Consider the following 20,899-nt stretch of genomic DNA (forward strand, 5'->3'; position numbering starts at 1 on the left):
TTGTTGTAGGCAAACTCTACCAAGGGTAAGTGCCTCTCCCACGTCCCACTGAAGTCCAGGACACAACCCCGAAGCATATCCTCAAGGATCTGAATAGTACGCTCGGACTGCCCGTCAGTCTGAGGATGATAAGCCGTGCTAAAGGTCAACTTAGTGCCCAAGGCACTCTGCAAACTCTGCCACAACCTGGCGGTAAAACGAGGATCTCTATCTGAGACGATCGTCACTGGGACCCCGTGCAATCTCACTATGTCCTGAATATACAAGTCGGCAAGATGATCTACCGAATCTCTCACGCGCATAGGAATAAAGTGCGCCGACTTAGTCAACCGGTCTACAACCACCCAAATAGCATCACTACCCCGCTGAGTCCTCGGAAGACCTACAACGAAGTCCATAGTGACATGCTCCCACTTCCACTCGGCAATAGGCAAGGGTTGCAACAAACCCGCTGGCCTCTGATGCTCGGCCTTCACTTGCTGGCAAGTAAGGCACTTAGATACGAAAGCTGCCACATCTCTCTTCATACCCCGCCACCAAAACTGGCGACCCAAATCCCGATACATCTTAGTTCCTCCCGGATGCACCGCAAGGCGTGAATGATGAAACTCTCGGAGTACCTCCTCTTGGCAAGACTCCGGCACAAACAGACGGTCTCGGTATCTCACACTCAGGTCGGAATACACCGTCAAACCCTTCTCAACCTTCCCACCGGAAATCTTCTCACGGAGAGATTCTACCTCAAGGTCACCTCTCTGAGCCTCTAACACTCGAGTCACAAGTGTAGGCTATGCAACAACAGAAAACAAGGCCGCAGCCTCAACGGATTCACCCAGAAGTAAATCAAACTCCCCAAGTGCACGCAACATCTCCCATTCTCGGATGGCTATACTAGCTATGTCACCAACAGGTTTCCTACTAAGGGCATCGGCCACTACATTGGCCTTTCCCGAATGATAATGTAACTCAAAGTCATAATCCTCTATAAATTCCATCCACCTCCTCTGCCTCAAGTTCAAGTCTTTCCGTGTAAGCAAATATTTCAGACTCTTATGATCCGAGAATATCTCAAATTTCTCACCATGAAGATAATGCCTCCAAATCTTCAAGGCAAATATCATAGCTGCTAACTCTAGATCATGCGTAGGGTAATTCTGCTCGTGAATTTTCAACTGTCGTGAGCCATAGGCAACTACTTTCCCTTCTTGCATTAACACACAACCCAGACCCTCTCGTGAGGTATCACAATAAACCGCGTAACCCAGCCCTCTCTCCGGAATAATCAACACCGGAGCGGTGGTCAATCTAACTTTCAGCTCTTGGAACGACTTTTCACAAGTCTCACTCCACACAAACTTGACCCCTTTCCGAGTCAGTCTAGTCAATGGTGATGCTAACCTGGAGAAATCTTTCACAAACCGACGGTAATACCCAGCTAACCCCAGAAAACTACGGATCTCAAACACACTCTTAGGCTGTGCCCAATCTTGCACTGCCTCAGTCTTGGATGTATCAACAAACACCCCTTCCCCAGAAACTACATGGCCTAAGAACTTGACTTCCCTCAGCCAGAACTCACACTTCCCAAACTTGGCATACAGCCTATGGGCTCTAAGTAACTCAAGCACCACCCTCAAGTGTGCCTCGTGCTCCTCCTCAGAAGGCGAATAGATAAGGATGTCGTCCACAAAAATGACTACAAACCGATCCAAGAATTCCCGGAAGATCCGGTTCATCAAGTCCATAAAGACTTCCGGTGCATTGGTGAGCCCGAATGGCATCACCAGAAACTCATAATGGCCATACCGCGTACGGAATGCCGTCTTCGGAATATCCTCTTCCCTGACCCTCAACTGGTGGTAACCCGATCTCAAGTCTATCTTAGAGAAACAACGGGAACCTTTCAACTGGTCAAACAGGTCATCTATACGGGGCATAGGGTACTTATTCTTGACCGTAGCCCGATTCAACTTCCTGTAATCTATACAAAGTCTCAAAGCACCACCTTTCTTTTTAACAAAGAGGGTCGGTGCTCCCCATGGCGAAACACTAGGACGTATAAAACCCTTGTCTAGTAACTCCTGGAGCTGAATCTTCAACTCAACTAATTCGGCTGGGGCAAAATGATAAGGTGCCATGGAAATCGGTGCCGTGCCGGGTACTAGGTCAATAGAGAACTCAATCTCCCGATGCGGTGGCAAACCAGCAAGATCCTCAGGAAAGACGTCCGAGTACTCACAAACCACCCTTGGCAACACAATCTGTGTCTCCTCATCCTCGCTAATCGAAAGGTTAGCAAGTAGACCACTAAGCTCACTCCGTCCTCGTGGAACATACCCCGGTGGCAACACATCACCAACCCGGTCCCCCAGAAAATGAAAATACTCTCCACTCACGGTACAACAAGTGACCCTCTGGCGGTAGCAATCAATAATTGCCCGGTATGACGATAACCAGTCCATACCCAAAATAACATCGAAACCCCTAATAGGCATAACTACAAAGGAAAATGGGATTCTATGATAATCAACCTCTATATCACAACCCCTAACGCCTTGTTTCAAAATCAATTCACCCCCAAGAGGTGACACTACACAAATAGGAGATGCTAACTGTGCTAACTCCAACTCCAAAACAGATGCAAATGCAGCAGACACAAAGGAATGAGATGCACCCGTATCAATCAAAACATTAGCAACCGAGTTGCAAAACAAGAAAGTACCTCTCACAACTGATGGAGCCGGTACAAGATCCTGCGCGGTAACAGCATACACGCGCCCAGACGACCTCTGATCAACCTACTCACCCCTAGGAGCATAAGACTGCTGCACCGACTGGGACGATGAAGCCCCCTGATTGGCCCTTGAGGCCTGACCCGACTGAGCTGGCTGCTGACCCTGAATCTGCCTCAAACCAGATGCTCCGGGTGTGCCACCCAACTGCGGGCAATACCTCTTCATATGCCCTGGCTGACCACACTGATAACACGAGAGTGACTGGCCTCTACCCTGACTCCGGCTCTGAGATCGAGCCGAAGATGATGCTGCTCTCTGCACTCCTCCCCTCTGAGGACAAACTGGAGACTTGTGACCCAGCTAGCCACACTTGAAACAGGTAATGTCTCCCTGACTTCCTTTTCCCGAACTAGCACTCGGTACAGGAAAAGTCGATCTAGAAAAGCTACCCTGAGACTGCTGGGGATTAAAACCCTTCTGTCTCCTACCATCACTCTGACCATCCTAACTCCTCTTGGAGCCCTTCTGTCCTTCCTCCTCCTCCTGCATCATGATTTCCATGTGGGCTGCAGCATCAACCATACGCCCATAATCCCGAATCATAGTTCCCCCAACTCGCAGCTTGAGGCCACACCTCAACTTCTTCTCAAACTCGATACAACGGCGTTCCTCAGACGCCACCAACTCAGGTGCAAACCTGGACAAGCTAGTAAATGCAGCCTCAAACTCGGCCACTGAAGAACTCGACTGCTTAAGCTGGCAGAACTGGTCTCTCAGCTTCTCCCTGACTGCTGAAGATAAGAACTTCTCCTGGAAAGCATTCACAAAAGCCTCCCATGTACCTCCTATACGACCCTTAGTAAACTTCCACCACTGACCCGCATCCCCTTTCAACTGGAAAGATTCCAAGGTCACTTTCAACCCTTCGTCTTCAATGCCAAGCATCTCAAACGTCTTCGTTGTCTGTTCGAGCCATTCATCTGCCTTAAGCGGCTCTTTAGGATCACCCACAAATTCCTCCAGATTAGACCGGATGAACTCCCTCTTCAGAAAGGAAGGTCCTGCATCCGCAATAACAACCTGAGCTTGATTCTCAGCTCTGAGAATGCCTACTGACTCCCTGAATGCCCCTGCTATCTCTCGGGCTAAAGCGCCCATGGCCTGCTGGCCTACTGGCTCGGCCACATTGGCCTGGCCAATTCCCTCCTGAACTACCGGAATTTCTTCTGGCACTGGCACCTCCTGCCTACCCGGCCTACCACGCCTACCGCGTCCTCGTCCTCGTCCTGACATCCTAATAAAGGAAACAAAGACGTTAGCACATTAATAAATGTGTTGAAGCTAAACACTCGCGTCCTAATGCATTGGACAACAATAATTCATTCAACGTAAGCACATAATCACATAAGCACCTACGAATTTCATTCCTGAATGGTGATAGTCCCAAAGCGCTACTATAGTTCCGGTTGGAAGCAGCATTGATCAAGTGCCTTTCCAACAAGACTACTAGAAACTCAAGGGTCCAATCAACATCCAAGGAACTACATTCCATACCCACATAATCACATAAACATGTTATCATGTAAGCATATAACATTACACTAAGTCTCTATCAAACGAGACGAACCCATTGTGATACTAATCATTTCCCACGTACCCAAAGTATTCAAACCCGGTACGCTCTGATACCAAGTTGTAACGCCCTCAAATTAAACCCATAACATACATAACATTAACATGCATTAATAAAAGAAAACGAATCATTTGAATTATTCATCAGAGTACTTTTATTAAAAGACATCACATGTAACATCAAAATAACTGCCCTAAGGGCTTACATCTTTCCAAGCTAACACTTGGACACAAAAGAATGAGTACTAACTCATTTACAAGTTAAGCCCTTGGCTTGAATGTTTACATGTAATCTCAAATAAAAACAAATAACTAAAGACAAGTCTTCAAAATCCAAAAAAAAGATCGAATTCTTCCAAGCTAAGTCCTTGGAGGTAGCTTATCACCTGAACCTGAAAATGATGTTCCCATAAAGGGTGAGCCACAGCGCAATAGAAAAATACTAAACCAAATATAAGTATTGAATAAAGCTATAGCATTCAATAGATGGTTAACCAAGATAATCAATTTTAACTTGTTACTATTTCATAACACTAATGTCTATGACAAGTTTCAATTCCCTTGATTATCAATATGGCTCAGAACCTGGCCAAACTTACAACAGTGAACTATATATCACATTCACATTACTTCCAATATTAATAACACAGATGAGACTCAGGCTCATATCAAAACACTTCATACTTCTCATTTGATACACATTTTAGTGCTGTACCAATAACATGTAAAAACACTTCAATATAATAAGCACACATAAAAGTGATGCTAATGGAGTCCATCCCCTATCTCCTCCCAAACAATAAATCCGGTTTAGAGGTCCATCCCCTATCTTCCCCTAAACCGTGGAGTACATCCCCTATTTCCTCCCAAACAATATGCATATGCAATGCTCAATCAATACATGTATATTCTGTATTAATTCAATAGTCTAAATTTATGACTTAAACAATTTGATTAGTTTCAATTTTCCCTAATCCACATACAATGTCTACAACAAACACGACTATCCTCCACCGATAGCCCCAAACAGTTATTTCTAGACTGGAAATAAATACATCAACAATTCAATAGGTGAGTGATTTAAATTATACAACTACACCATTTAATCAATGAATTCCTCGATTTCATCAATTTAACCAAATCCCCCAATTTCCTGAAATTAATTATACAAATTAATTCATTATTACAACTAGGGTTTTTCCCAAAATTACCAAAGTATTCCCAACGTATCAAAATACCAAAAACTTAGAACAAAACTTATAAGATGGAGTAGGAAATCCCTACCTAGAAGCGAAGAACTCGAATGGAGAAGATGACGAAAAACCAAAGTGCTCCAAACCCAAGATTGTTCAGATTAAACGGAAGCCCTCGACCCACTCTATCTTTTTAACAAAGAACTTAGGGTAGAAATACACTCTAAGTAGGTCAAACCTAAGAGAGAAGGTGTGTAGGGAGAGGGAGAAAACGGTTCTAGGGTTTTAAAATAAAAAAGAAGATGAAAAATGATCCAAAAAGTCGGATCTCGGATTTTTATACCAGTCGCCCCGCTCAAGCGTGGAAACCCCCGCTCGAGCGCCACTCACAGACTCCCACTCGAGCGGCCAAACTCCCGCTCGAGCGGCGAATGCACACTCCCAGAAGTTTTTGCAGACAGGTCCCCGCTCGAACTCGCAACTCCCCGCTCGAGCGTCACTCACGACTTCCCGCTCGAGCGTCCAATCCCCCGCTCGAGCGGCCAATACTACACAGGACATACTGGATAGGTGTATTTCCCGCTCGAGCGTCCAAACCCCCGCTCGAGCGGACAAGCCAAAATCTGGGCAACTAGACTTGGTTCCTAAGCTCAACCAACCTGCTCCAAATCTTCCCAACACAACCCAAGACTCAAAATAAGGATTAAAGGGTGCAAACAACATACTCTCAACAACCAGCTCCACGGAACCTAAGTCTATATATAACAAGTAAAGAAAAGGGAAACCGGGATCGCTATACAAACAAAATAGACACGTCCTTCATTTCCATTCGCATTGGTTTGTACAATACGCACGGAAGCTATTCTTCCACAATTATAAAACCTTGGCTTTAATCTTAAGTTCGTATTATCAATAGAAGATGAAGCCATTTTTTTTCTGCATAAAAAATACCAACAGATTCAACTACCGATTAGTAGAAGATGACATTCTTCCTATTAAAAGATTGGTCATTAGCCCTATAAAAAACAAGCTATTTCCCATCACTGTCCATGTGGTGAGGAACCAACACGACAACCATAACAACCAATGCCAAAGTGGCCACAATCAACTGCCCACTAACAATGCTGCAGTGCTCATCCCTAACTGCAAACTTGATCTGTTTCAGATTGGATACCCATGCACTAGTAATCAATCCCCTACAAGTTGATTTTACCCATAAAGCTATTCTAACCTTAACCCATTCACCAAGATATCAAAAAAATCTGGTTGTGCCCCCCTTTGAATAGGAAATCATTCCTAAACTTCCATACAACCACAGCACAGTCCCCACTAGTGATTGTCCCCACTTAATCATAGTCCACTTAATCATAAAGATATCAACAATTTGTTTGTTTGGGTTCAATTGTTGCTGAATGTTTGCTTAATGATTGTCCCCACTTAATCATAGTCCACTGACAATTGAACAACACCGTTACCTTGGGCCAAACATTTGGCATATCAATTATTTTCCAATCAACACTTCTCATGTCATTCTTAATTTTATGTACCAATTTTATGTTTGTATACATTTTTTTTTGGTTCTATTAATCAGATAAGCAAATCCTTAATTTCGTCATAGGAGAATATTTTGCATCTATAAAATTGTGCATCTATAAAATATCAAATCTTCATAAAAAATACCAAAACTGTTCAAAATGTCAAAGCTTCATAACCCAATATTCTTTAATTATTGATGCATTAGCACAAACAATATCCAATCAACAAGAACAAAAAAACAGCAGGTTACAACAATAAAAAATTAAGCAGTAGAAACCATATTGACCTATTTTTTAATACAAGGCCCCCCTTGATATAAACACTAAACCTTCCAGAGGTCGATGATTTCATTAATATCACGGGTGTGCTAAAATGCACATATAAGTGTGCATATATGCATATGAAACAATAAATAAGCAGCCCCAGTAATGTCCCAAAATAAATGCACATACAGGTATGAAGGCAAATCCCAAAGCCTAACAGGTATGAAGGCAAATCCCAAAGCCTGACAGGTATCACAAATTAAAGCCAAATCTGGAACCCTAATACAAATAGCAAACAAAATCCAACCCAAAACACTCCCAATCGACTAATTTCTACAAAAATTGAAGCCAAACATAAACCCTAACTTCACTATGATTCAGGTTTACCTCGATTCGCTGTCGTAGGCTCCCCGTTCGTCCTCCGTCATGGTTCGTCATCCTCCGTCCTCTGTCGTGGTTCGTCTGCCTCCGCCGCCGTTCGTCCTTTGAACCCTAAACACTCCTTTGAACTTCTTCGCACTCTCGTCCTCTCACCGTTTGTATACATATGGGGGGAATTTTGAAATCCCTTTTGAAACCCCTGATTTTTTTTTCCCTCAAAATACTCATCAAAACGACGTCGTTTTGGTGAGTAGTAATATCAACCGTCCGATTATCCACTTTAGGAGATCACTCTAGAGGATTACTCTAGAGGATCCTTACGCAGTCAAGAAACGCAACTGTTCGTCAGCCCCCTTTGGGGAAGAAAGAACATCACATAACACATCAAATGTCCACCACCACCACCACCACATTCTCTGACGTCCACCCAGACATTGTGGAGGCTCAAATCCTCGGCCGCCTTGATGGCCCCACCCTTGCCTTCGCAAGCTGCGTCTCTTCCCAACTCCACTCCTCCTCCCAACAAGACCACATCTGGACCACCACCTGCCACTCCACTTGGCCCTCCACCTCCACTCCCTTCCTCCGCCACCTCATCTCAACCTTCCCGTGCGGCCCCCATTCTTACTTCTCCCTCTCATTCCCTTTCCTTCTCCCCACCACCACCGCTGCCGCATCTTCTTCGCCACCATTCCTAATTTCCGCCATCAACATCCACTACAAGAACAAGCTCATATTCACCAAAGTCCACGAGACCGAGACGTTGACCGGGTGGTTCTTGTGCTCCCCTTTCAGAATCGACCTATTGGACACCAAAGGCGTCATGCCTACGACCGTATGCCACCTCGATAGCGACGAAGCCTCTGCAGAACTGGCGGAGGAGATAAGTCTGAGCTGGGTTCTGATCGACCCGGTCGGCTGGAGGGCGGCGAACCTCTCAAGCCAGAAGGCCGTATTGGTGGAGCGCCACTGGTTGACCGACGAGGTTTAGGTGCAGTTTGCTTCAATCCTCGCCGGCGGGAACCGGAGGGGATCCACGTCGGAGTTGGTGCAGTGCGGGATAGTGGTGACGTGCGGTGTTGGATCGGAGGAGGGGGCTGGGATGATGCAATTGAGGGAGGTGAGTACGCTGGTGGAGGACATGGATGGAATGCAGTTGACGGGGAAGGATAGTTTGGTAATTCTACAAAACGTTTTGGAAGGGAAAAGGAAAATAAAAAAAGAGGGAAGAGGAAGGGAGGCGGAGATACAGAGAGTGTTTGGAGAGGAAGAGAAAGAGCATAAAGAGAAAGTTGAGGAATGAAGGGACCTTGGATATGTTGTGTGCTGCCTTTGGGTTTGGGGTCACAATTTTTGTTACTTTTTGGTTGTTCTTTATCTGCAGCTGACTAAAATTAATTTTATTTTATTTTTATGTGTAGAGTTGCTTCAGTTGTAGAGAAAAGGATATAAAAGAAAGATAGCTCTTTAAATTAATTTTTTTCAATTTTTGTAAACTACACTTATAGACAAGGGAAATTTATCAATCAAAGGTTGTTTCAAAAACTTTTTTCAATTTCTTGATTGGTGAACATTGGTGGTTAATTGTTAAGTTAATAGTTCAAGAGAGTTAAAGCTCACATCTATATATCTTGTAAGAAAATCTTACCATTTAGTTTGACTCCTCAAAGTGAAACTCAAGACATCTTTCCTATTATTAATTCATGATAAAATTTATATTTTTAATTATTAATATTTACAAAATTTATCACATAATTTTAATTATTTTTCAAAACTATCTCTGAAGTGAAGTTTTTCCAATAAACATTGAGGAAATAGATTAACATGTTGAGAATAATTCCTTGCTTTTTTATTTTATTTTTAAGCTGGGCAGAATAATTTCTTGAAGATCAGAATTTATATTTTGAATTAAAAAAGTGACAAGTATAAGTTTTTAGATTTATAATTGTGGTGAAAAAAGATGATGCAGATCATTAATTAGTGGTTACTCTAAAGATGTGGCAGCAGGTCTCATTCATTATTACATGTATTTTGTGCCTTAATTTTGTTTTTATTTTTGTTTTTTTTACTTTTTACATAGTGATGATATTAATGGTAAAAATTTAGTGATATATAATATTGTTGTTGTGGTGAAATTATCTTTATATAAAAAAGGTAAGATGACACGTTCGTTCTGTAAAACGAATAAAATAAAATAAAATGAAAATGCGAAGTCAATGATCACCTCTGACGGTAGATCAGGAAAACCATTCAATGATGAAGTCAAGTATTGATGAGGCATCATACAAAATAGGAAATGAATATATGAAAGTCTTTTTTGGTTACCTTAGGGTGTGTTTGGTAACGTTTACATTTTCAGTTTATATTTATAAAAATTTTATAAATTGGTTTTTGTTTATTTTTTGTTTATTTTTAAAAAAACATAAACTACAAACGCGTTTGGTAATTGACAAAATGTTTAAAAAAATTTAAAAATATAAAAAGAGTAAGAAATGGCAAGTGGTGGCAAGTGGCGGCGGAAGACGGTGGTGGAAAGTGGTGATGGCGGGTGGGTGGTGGTGGTGGTGGTGGGTGGGTGGGTGACGGTGGCGGGTGGTAACGAGTGGGTGGTAGTGGTGATGGCGGATGGTGGGTGGTGGTGGCAGGTGGGTGGAGGATGGCGGGTGGTGGTAGCGGGTGGATGGTGGTGACGGGTAGGTGGCGGGCGGTGGTGACGGGTGGGTGGGTGACGGTGGTAGGTGGTGGTGACGGGTAGGTGGCGGGTGGTGGTGATGGGTGGGTGGGTGATGGTGGCGGGTGGTGGGTGGTGGTAGCGGTAGGTGGGTGGTGGTGGCAGGTGGGTAGCGGATGGTGAGTGGTAGCAAGTGGGTGGTGGTAGCGGTAGGTGGGTGGTGGTGGCTGGTGGGTGGCGGATGGCGAGTGGTGATGGGTGGTGGAAGGTGGATGGTGAGCGGTGGTGGCAGGCGAGTGGTGGTGGCGGGCGGGTGGGTGGGTGGTGGTGGTGGTGGTGGCGGGTGGTGGTGATGGTGGTGATGGTGGCAGGTGGTGGTGATGGATGGGTGGGTGACGGCGGCGGGTGGTAACAAGTGGGTAGTGGTAGCGGTAGGTGGGTGGTGGTGGCAGGTGAGTGGCGGATGGCAGGTGGTGGTGGGTGGTGATGGTGGGTGGGTGGGTGACGGTGGCGGGTGGTAGCAAGTGGGTGGTGGTGGCAGGTGGGTGGCGGGTGGTAGTGGTGGTCGGTGGTGGTGGCAGGTGAGTGGCGGATGGCAGGTGGTGGTGGGTGGTGGCGGGTGATGGTGGGTGGGTGGGTGGGTGACGGTGGCTGGTGGTGGGTGGTAGCAAGTGGGTGGTGGTGGCAAGTGGGTGGCGGGTGGTAGTGGTGGTAGGTGGGTGGGTGATGGTGGTGGGTGATCAGTGGTAGCGAGTGGGTAGTGGTGGCAGGTGGGTGGTAGGTGATGGTGGTGGTGGTGGTGGTGAGTGGTGGGTGGTGGTGGCCGGTGGATGGCAGGTGGCTGGTGGTGACAGGTAGATGGTAGGTGGCTGGTGGTGGCAGGTGGTGGATGGTGGTGACAGGTGGGTGGTGAGTGGTGGTGGCAAGTAGGTGACGGGTGGTGGTGGCGGACGGTGGATGGCAGGTGGGTGGTGGTGGTGGTGGCGGCGAGGGGTGGGTGGGTGGGTGGTGGTGGTGGTAGTGCTGGTGGCGGCGAGGGGTGGGTGGTGGTGGCGAGCGGGTAGCAAGTGGGTGGTAGCTGGTGGTGGCGAGTGGTGGCAGGTGGGTGGTGAGTGGTGGTGGCAGGTGGTGGTGGCGGAAGACGGTGGTGAAAAATGGTGGCGGGTGGTGGCTAGTGTTGGGTGGTAAAAAAAAAAAAACTGAAAACTCAAAATGGAAACACATTTTTTGTGTTTTCATTTTTTGGCCAAATTTATAAACTGAGGCCACTGATTTATAAATCAAAAATTTTACCAAACAAGTTTTTATTTGAGTTTTTAAAATTTTTATAAATATAAACAAAAAACTGAAAACGTAAGTGTTACCAAACGGCACCTTAGTGTGTCATTCCTGCTCTACCTGACTTTCCTTCCATAGTTGATTGGTTCTCATCGTGATGGGTCCATTCCTTTTCTAGTCAAATGGTCCTTCTTATGAGCAAGAATTTTCTCCTTATTTTTTCTACTTTACTTTTTTTTATGATGATCAAAATTTATCTTAAGAAAATTTAATGATTCAGATAATTTTATTAAAAAAATTAAAAATTTAAAAATAATTTTTTTGAAACAATCTACATTATTAAATTCTCTTCAAATGAATCTTAATCATTACAAGAAAAAAGTTTCGTAGGAAAGGTAAGGAGAGGATTCTTACTCCTTTCTTATATCAAAAGTCACTTGTGCTGGCGGTCAAATTGTCTTCATCGTAGGCCATTAGATCTTTGCTCATTGAATGGCCAAGATGATCTAGCATAATGACTAAGTTGAATTGCACACTGTGATGTTTGGGAAATTAGTAAAAATTGATTTTTAATTTTTAATTTTTAAATTTTTTTTTTAATTTTTTGAATTGCTTTTGTGGGTTGAAAATTATTTTTTTAAAATTTATTTATGTAAAAAAAAATTAAAAAATAAAAAAAAATTAACTTTTTTAGAAGTTCTCAAAACACCCCACTGCTCGCCGGATGGAAAAATGATCACACGGTGCTTTCCCGTCAATGCCTTAGCCCCACCTTCTGTGTTCTTCATCATTGGATGAGTACACATCTGACGTCCTCACTATTTTTGAGGATATCCTTCTAGAAAGATGTCTTTGCTTTTGAGATATTACGGCCTGACCCCTCATTTTACTTGAGTAAAGGATTTTTGAAGTGTCTTAAATAAGTGTATTTTTTAATATTTTTAATTAAAAAATTGAGAAAAAAAAGATAATTGTTTGGGTTAATTTTTTGACATTTTATGAAAAAATATGTATTAAAAAATTATATAAATTAGTGCGTAGGAGAAGATTAGGAGGGTGAGTTGGACAACCGTACCATCTAGGCAGATGAATTGATGCTAAGAAATGATTGACTATTTTTCGGGCATTGCACTGGACAGTGCTGTTCGCACGTGAGGGCTATCACGGGTCCTGTTTTGATAATTTGAACTGTTCAATATGTAAAACTCATCGAGTACTATATGTTTGTAAAAAATCACATTGATCGGATATCGATAGCTATCTGATCAGATTAGTTTTTTTTTTCAACCATTACTATAATACCATCATTTTTTATACAAAACTGATTTGATCATATAGTTAGCGATATCCGATCAATGTGTTTTTTTACAGACATATAGTACTCGGCGAGTTCTATATATTACGGTTCAGATTATCAAAACAGGACCCGTGATGGGCCTCCACAAGCCAAACAGCAGCGTATCAAAATTGCACCCCAACTGTGCAATTTTTCTTAAAAAAAGGCAACCCCAGATGTGAATTGGTCACATCTGTCTTGTAGTTTTGTATGTAGAATTAATTTTTTAATATTTTTTTTAGTAAATATTAATAATTTTTTAAATTTTTGAGTAACTTTTGATTTTTTTATCTTTTTTTAGATATGCCAAACTTGACCTAATACTATCAATGGTGGCTGACCTTGTATTTTTACTCTCCACAGCACCTAATGCTAATAAATGAAAAATAGTCTTATTAATGCTTGTCAATGAGAAAAATAAAATATCAAAATATTTATAGTTTTAATATACTTTTTACAAAAAATATAGTCATACTCCTTCACTAATTATTATTCATTATATCCCTTCATATTCTTCAATTATCTAATATAAAATCATAATACTTTTCATACTTTTCGCTAATCATAATACTATAGAAGAGATCGTACTCTTAAAATATTCAAAATATTTTTTGACATTTCAATACATGTTTTACCAACTTTTTTCAATATTAACAATGGTGTTTAGAATTGTTTTTAGTTTTTTGTAAAGAAAAATAGATATGGTCCATCAACAAAAATTTTATAATTAATTGCATCCCATATAATTCTTATTTCTAATGAATATAATTTTTATGAAAATTGGTGATAAATTCAATTTAAGGAAGGTATAAGATATTAAGTTTGTGAGAAGTACATACTTTATAAAATAGTTTGGCAAGAAGCCCTGTAAGACATTTTGTTTCCAATTTTATAGGTTTTCATTGTGAATGAGGGTCTTCGGGTGGTAATGATACGTGTCTGTAAATCAAAGCTGAAATTGGTAAGGTTTTTGTTAATGGTTGGTGGGCTTTACAGAAGGTGGGTCTATGTTAGTTGCTTTATAGAATATGCAACTCCACTACACTAGTGACGATACATACATATATATATATATATATATGTAAACATATGTATATAATATATTTATTTGACAAAAACAGAACAATATTTGGGAAAATATTGTTTATATTGCTTCTCTATTTCCTTTAATTTGGTTACAATACTTCATGTGTAATATGATTGGCTTCTGGCACTACTACACTGATTGGCCAATCACTGATTGTTGCCTTGAAGTTCCCAAATGTTACTTGGATTTTAAAATGTGCAATGTGTTATTGACATATAATGCACATTGGACTTAGCCAAGCACATTCTGCAGTAGGGTGTTTAAAGAAATCTTGAATAACAAAATTTGACATGTGTATATTGGAAAAATGATCTACTTTTCTTTTATGAAGTAATTTGCAGATTAGCTAGAGTCCAAGTTGGTTTCTCTGTTCATTTCATTCCTTTTGACTTGCTTGGTATTTTGAAGCATTGCTTACTAGCAGAAATCCTTAATCTCCATAGTGATTTGGTTGTTTAATATTCTCTTTTGAGCCGAAATTAGACAATATCTCTTAGAGAAAGCACCCCTATCTAGTTTATTTTCTTTTATTATATTTCCTTCTCTTATTGAAATTCTTATTCTTCTTAATTTTTCTCATAATCAGATTTTCTCTTCCCATCTATATAACAAGCTTAATGGATGGTGTTGTTTTTATAGCATTCCTTTCTCAAATGAAATTGGAATTCATCGTTTGTTTCTTTCCATTCACTCAAATCTCTTCTGTTTCATCAATTTTGTTTGTGAGCTACGGCCTAAGTTCAGTCCCAAAGGTGTAGTCGATGGATAACATGTGGATATAATGTCTATATATGTTGTAATGTTACATATCTTGGGATTGTAATATAATGTATCTACTTGCAGACATGCTTGTATTTTAAATCAAATTTTCAATACAATTTCAACGAGGCAAATATCCCTCTTCCTGAACCTCAATATTGGATTGCTTAGGAATCTATTTAATATATTACATTAATCAAATGATAAATTACCTTTGAATTTCAAGCTTCACAAGGTTAAAATACACTTTTGCTTTTAGAAAACGGGGTCGTACCTAGTGCATAAGTTTGCTGGTTACAATAAAGTCTGAGAGAGGTAGTAGATAGACAGTCTTCCTTCCACTGATGATTATACAGAATCAAAAGCATAATTCTCTCTAGGTTCAAGCCGCCACTCGCTCCCATAATAAAAATTAGACAATCCCAACCAGAACTTGAATGCCTCGGCCGCTCTCTGCCTCTCACTCCTCTGGCCCTGCCTCACTCTCAAAGCATGCTTGTTTATAAACAACCTCGAATGCATCTCCACCAATTTAGTGCTTTTCCTGTTGCTGCACTTAGTTGCTGCTACTGCTGAGTTGTTTTTGCTACTACTGTGCTACAAGTTGGCCACTGAAAAGCACACTAATTTAGTAGCTCAGACCATATTCCACACTTTGGAAGTTGGAACATTGTAACAGAACACAGTTGCTAGATTTAACTTCACTTTACAATAAAGGGCATACATTACTAGAGCACCATTTTTTTTTTTTTTTTTTTTTTTGCAAATAGTCAACTATTTTCACCCTCCATTGCCAGGCAAACCAGCCAAAAAACTGGGTTTTGGAAGGGGCAACATTAAACCATAGTAGCTTAGGCACAAGCAAATTGGATCCATGTTGGTTTGCGGCCCACCTTCTGATAGCAGCCATAGAACTTTGAATTGAAAACATGGAAGCAAGATCAATGAGTTTAAGAAGAAATAGCCAACCAAACCACAAAACTGATACAATAGACAAATTATAGGGATCATATGTATAATTTGCCCAATAAAAATGGATTGTTTTCATACAAATTACATCCCAAAAACTCAGTACTAAACATAAAATTTATAGAGGAAACACCATAAAATAATCCCATATATGGGCTTGACTTGCTTTGCTTCTCTGAAGTGTCAAGAGTAATTAAATCCAAATTTCGGCCTGTAATTAGCAAATATTTTATTTGGTTAATTTGTTTTTCCAAGTTTTTAATGGTATTCTGAATTGATATTCCATCTTTTACAAAGCTGATAAAAGATTAAAACAGATGCTGCATTTATCCCTTTTGTCTTGCTCACCCCCGATTGCTTTCTTTGAATTTGCTCAAACTTTTCTCTTAAAAACTTTAATTTGAAAATTTTTGCCTATGCTTTTCCATTCAAATTCAACTTCAAGTTGACAAAAGCATGTTCTGTTTGATTCAAAGTAAGGACATCAAATCGAATTTTAACTCCATTCAAAGAAACGATCAAGGTCCATTATTATAACATAAAATTTTTTGCGTGATAATAATTAATTTGTCATTCTTTTCTTTTTTATTTCCTTTGTGTTTTCCTTTAATTTATCCATATGTTTACAGTAACGTATGGATCATAATATATGTACATTCATTATGTAGTGTTGCAGACAAGCATTTATGAAAGTGTTAAGCAGGCAGTCGCATGGAGACACAAATAAGAAAAAATGAAAACTTGGTTGTTTCTTTTGTTGCAGCCATATGATCTGCCCGATCATTGAGTTACCTCCCGCGTTGCTCTCGTATATGAATTATACTAGTTTTTGTCCTTTCATTTTTTATTTTGTTTTTTTTTTCCTGTCAAAAAGACAAACTTCGTTACGTAGGGGTGGGAATTGAATCCCAGGTAAAGGCCCAATCACTGAGCTATCTAAATGCTCCTGAACTATATATACACTAGTTGAAACTCTTAAATTGATGTAATGGTGCACACACATTCCATATTATGTTCACATAATATTGTTCATATCTTGTTCAATCAATGAATGTCATTGAGATATTACCAAAAGTAGCCACCCTATCCCCAGTATTAAGACGACCAAGAATAGCCAACCAAACCACAAAACTGGCCTTAGGGATTCAATAAGTGCCCCAAAGAAAACCAGCCTAACCCACTTTAGGACTTTTAACCGTCCATTGCTTCCAAGAAGAACCAATGCTGAATATACCATCTTGCCAAGGGAGCCAAACAAGTCTATCAGGGTTCAAATAAGAGGGAGAGAAATCAGCAGGAGTAGAGCTGATCATCTCCCTAATTTCCCATGATGATGCAATAGGCCAAGACCAACCAGAACTAGAAACAATGGAGATGACCTTAGTCTGACTATTTAGAGCAGAATCATAGATAATTCTTGCCCCAAATTTAGCCCAGAGAGAGCCCAGAGGGTGCCAATTATCATGCCAGAGGAAAGTATCAGAGCCAGCCCCAATAATAGACTTTATAAGGGGAAACAAATCATCTCTCAATTTCAGTAGTTTCCTCCAAATCCAAGGAGGGTCACTGGAAGATTTAACACTCCAGAAACTATTCCCTTTAACAAATAAGATTTCACCCAATGACACTACATGGGTTGATCACCCCCAGCAAGTAAAAACCAAACATGCTTAGCTATAGCAGCTATGTTCCACACCTCTACAAACACATTCCTCTATTGTTATGTTGAGAGAGTTTTCAGTATATCAAATACGTTCCCCTCTAAGAAGGAATTCATAGCCAATACTTGCTCCAAATGGAAATCTAATAACAACTAGCACGGTGTGGGAACATACTTGATATGCTCATTTTTCCAGTTAAGAGTCATACAGATACTAATTAGAAGTTTAGTATCCAGAGCAGAAGATAACCAACTGAACGAAGCAAAATTTAGTAACTGAGGTACGTTGAGGTTTCTATATGCTGAGAAACCTTTAAAAAATGAAAATTTTATGATTAAAAAATTCCACCTTTTATAGTTTTCCTAGTTCCTAGCTTGTCTTAGCAACCAAAAGGAAATTCAGCACAAAGCTATCTATGTAGTTGTAAACATGTCAAAAAATATCAGAAACAAACAAATAAGACTCCCAAGGTAATATAAGGACTAAGAGTTTTAAGACAACCGAAGTAAGCATAAAACAAAGCAGCATGTGAGCCAAGAGTCCAGAAAAAGCAGTAGGCACCACTCTATATTAGGTATGCAAGCACAACTAGCTAACACATCAATGAATTTCATTATTTCAGATGCCTCACCCCTCATCTAAAAATGAATCCTTCAGTGATCCTCTAGGCTTCTTAATAATCTGAATGGACTCTAAGTTTGTGCTGCCCTGCCATTTTAGGAAAATGATCGTTGATCAGTACAAATAATAAAGGAAAAAAATGTGAACTAGAACATGTGACCAGCAACATATAATTAGAGAAGATGTCTGAATAAACAAAGGAGATCATACATGAAACACAAACCTCCGTAATCAAAGGAAAAAATAAAAAAACAATAGTAGCAGAGAAACAAATTACATATTCACAAAGCAAATGACATTCACACAAAGCATCGATAGGAAAAGTGGGACTTAAATTTCTCTCACAAATTCAAACAAGTGCGGCTAAGGAGTTCAGTGCATCTGCAGATACTAGATGGAAACTCCTCATAAAGCCTTAACCATATGGACCTACACTGTAAAGAAACATATTTTAAAAGCCAACCCAAGGACAACCAGAATTCTGCTTGTGGTTAAGGTATGGAAGTAAAGAACATGGCTCATGCTTGGATACATTCTTGGGCCAACATTTCTTGAGGCCTACTACTCATTTTCATGCTTCTTATGATGAATAATATACATAAACTAAGAGTCTAGCACCCCCAGCAAGTAAAAACCAAACAAGTCTAAGCAAGAGCACCATTTGTTACAAAACAAGTCTAAGCAAGAGCAGCAAATGCAGGCCAAGCTGCAGCCAAAGCTGCAGCCTGAGCTATAGCCACTGACCAAGTTGCAGACTCAACTTCAACAAAACACCAGGCTGCAGTCCAAGCCACAGTGGATGTAGCCTAGGCCATAAACTCAAAACAAAGCAATATCAGCTACAGCCTAGACCATGTCTTACATTTGTTAATGCTTTTGTTGCTGCTGAAAATACATGCACTTAGTTGCTGCTACTATTGCTGCACTTAGTTATTGCTGCTGTTGTAGAGCAGTTTTACTGTTGCTGTTCTGCTATTACCAGTTGCTGCCTCTTTTGGGAGGCAAACCACCTAAGTGAGTTAGGCAGCCCACTTTGAGCCCTGGGGCATTTCCTAGCCATGTGTGAAGCCTGCACCTCTCCTCTTGGATATGAAACATTCAATATAAATGATAATATTGAATAATGAATGCCTAGATTGTTTAGACTTTGTCGAATTATTATTATTTTTCTTTTTTTGACTTTGCAATTATTCATAGATCAGATAAATTATTTGTTATAAGATCCTGCATTTTTTTTTTCCAAGTTTGCTTAAGGCATTTAATGTTCTATCAAAGAAATTGTGCCTTCTCAATGACATTCCTTTAAGGTTATCAATTGTGTAGCCTCTAGTTTATTGTTTTATATTATAATTTCTTTGTTGATATAGGTATTCAAAAATACATTTAAAATGGACAAATATTGGATGTTCAAGGATAGAAGATCAAAAGAATATGATAATGGAGTTGAACAATTTCTTAATTTTTCTATAATCCATGCAAGTGATCTTCAATCCATACGTTGTCCTTGCAGAGTCTATGGAAACTTGAGAAGCCAACCTATTCGACAGATTAGAAATTATCTCTTTTTCAATGGTATTAACCAAAGTTATACCACATGGATATGGCATAGAGAAGCAGTCACCAGTGGGGCATCACCATGTTTAAATAAACAAGATTTTTCCCAACAACAATTTGACATGTCTCCCATAGACAATGTAGCTGAAACAATAGAAATGGTTCAAGATGCATACGATCATTGCACGGTTGATCCTGAAGTGTTTAAGAAATTACTTGAAGATACGGAAAAACCATTCTATCCGGGTTGCGCAAAGTTTACCAAGTTATCTGCATTGGTTAAACTATATAACTTCAAAACTACAAATAGCCTATCTCACACTGGGTTTTCAGATCTACTGACGTTGTTGGGTGATATGCTGCCAATGAACAATAAAATACCATCATCAATGTATGAGGTTGGGAAGACATTTGCTGCATTGGGAATGGGATATGAGAAAATACATGCATGTCCATATGATTGCATACTCTATAGAAAGGAGTACAAAGATGCAACTTCATGTCCTACATGTGGTACATCAAGATGGAAGTTGAAGAAGAATTCCACTCAAATAAGAAAGGATGTGCCTGCAAAAGTTTTATGGTATTTTCCACCTATCCCTAGGTTTCGAAGGATGTTCCAATCAGCAAAAATAGTGAAGGATTTGACATGGCTTGCTCATGAAAGAGATTCTGATGGCACAATGTGTTTCCCTGTAGATTCTCTATCATGGAAGTTAGTAGACCACAAGTGGCCAGATTTCGCTGCAGAGCCAAGAAACCTTCGATTAGCTATTCTGCAGATGGAATGAATCCACACAGTTCCCTTAGCTGTAGGTATAGTTGTTGGCCAGTTATAATGATTACCTATAATCTTCCACCTTGGATATGTATGAAGAGGAAATTTATGATGTTATTATTGTTAATATCAGGTCCACAATAACTTGGTAATGACATTGATGTTTACTTGGCACCACTAATTGATGATTTGAAAATGTTGTGGGAGGTAGGTGTTGAAGGTTATGACGCTTATAAAGAAGAACACTTCAGGCTGAAGGCTATATTATTGTGGACAATTAACGACTTTCCAGCATTAGGCAATTTGAACTGTTGTACTGTAAAAGGGATATTATGCATGTCCAATTTGTAGTGAAGGAAAATGTTCTCATAGATTAAAATATGGTAAGAAGAACACATATGCTGGCCACAAAAAATTTCTTCCACGTTACCATCCATATCGAAGA

The 20,899-nt window shown here is 40.3% G+C and overlaps 2 protein-coding genes across 2 annotated transcripts; both read left to right on the top strand.

Annotated features, from left to right (window-relative positions):
• The first annotated feature begins 8,128 nt into the window (after positions 1-8,128).
• On the top strand, positions 8,129-8,731 carry LOC145800605 (F-box protein At3g44326-like). Its single transcript, XM_082890310.1, has one exon. It carries the CDS (start codon positions 8,129-8,131, stop codon positions 8,729-8,731), a length of 603 nt encoding a protein of 200 aa, XP_082746436.1.
• Positions 8,732-8,881: 150 nt separating this feature from the next.
• LOC145800606 (uncharacterized) lies at positions 8,882-20,467 on the top strand. The gene is made up of 2 exons (XM_082890312.1): positions 8,882-8,917; positions 19,490-20,467. The coding sequence occupies exons 1-2, from the start codon at positions 8,882-8,884 to the stop codon at positions 20,465-20,467; spliced, it is 1,014 nt and encodes a 337-aa protein (XP_082746438.1).
• The last annotated feature ends 432 nt before the right edge of the window (positions 20,468-20,899 follow it).

The sequence above is a fragment of the Camellia sinensis genome, chromosome 10 (genome assembly GCF_055761805.1).
Source record: "Camellia sinensis isolate YWXY chromosome 10, ASM5576180v1, whole genome shotgun sequence".
Classification (NCBI taxonomy): domain Eukaryota; kingdom Viridiplantae; phylum Streptophyta; class Magnoliopsida; order Ericales; family Theaceae; genus Camellia; species Camellia sinensis.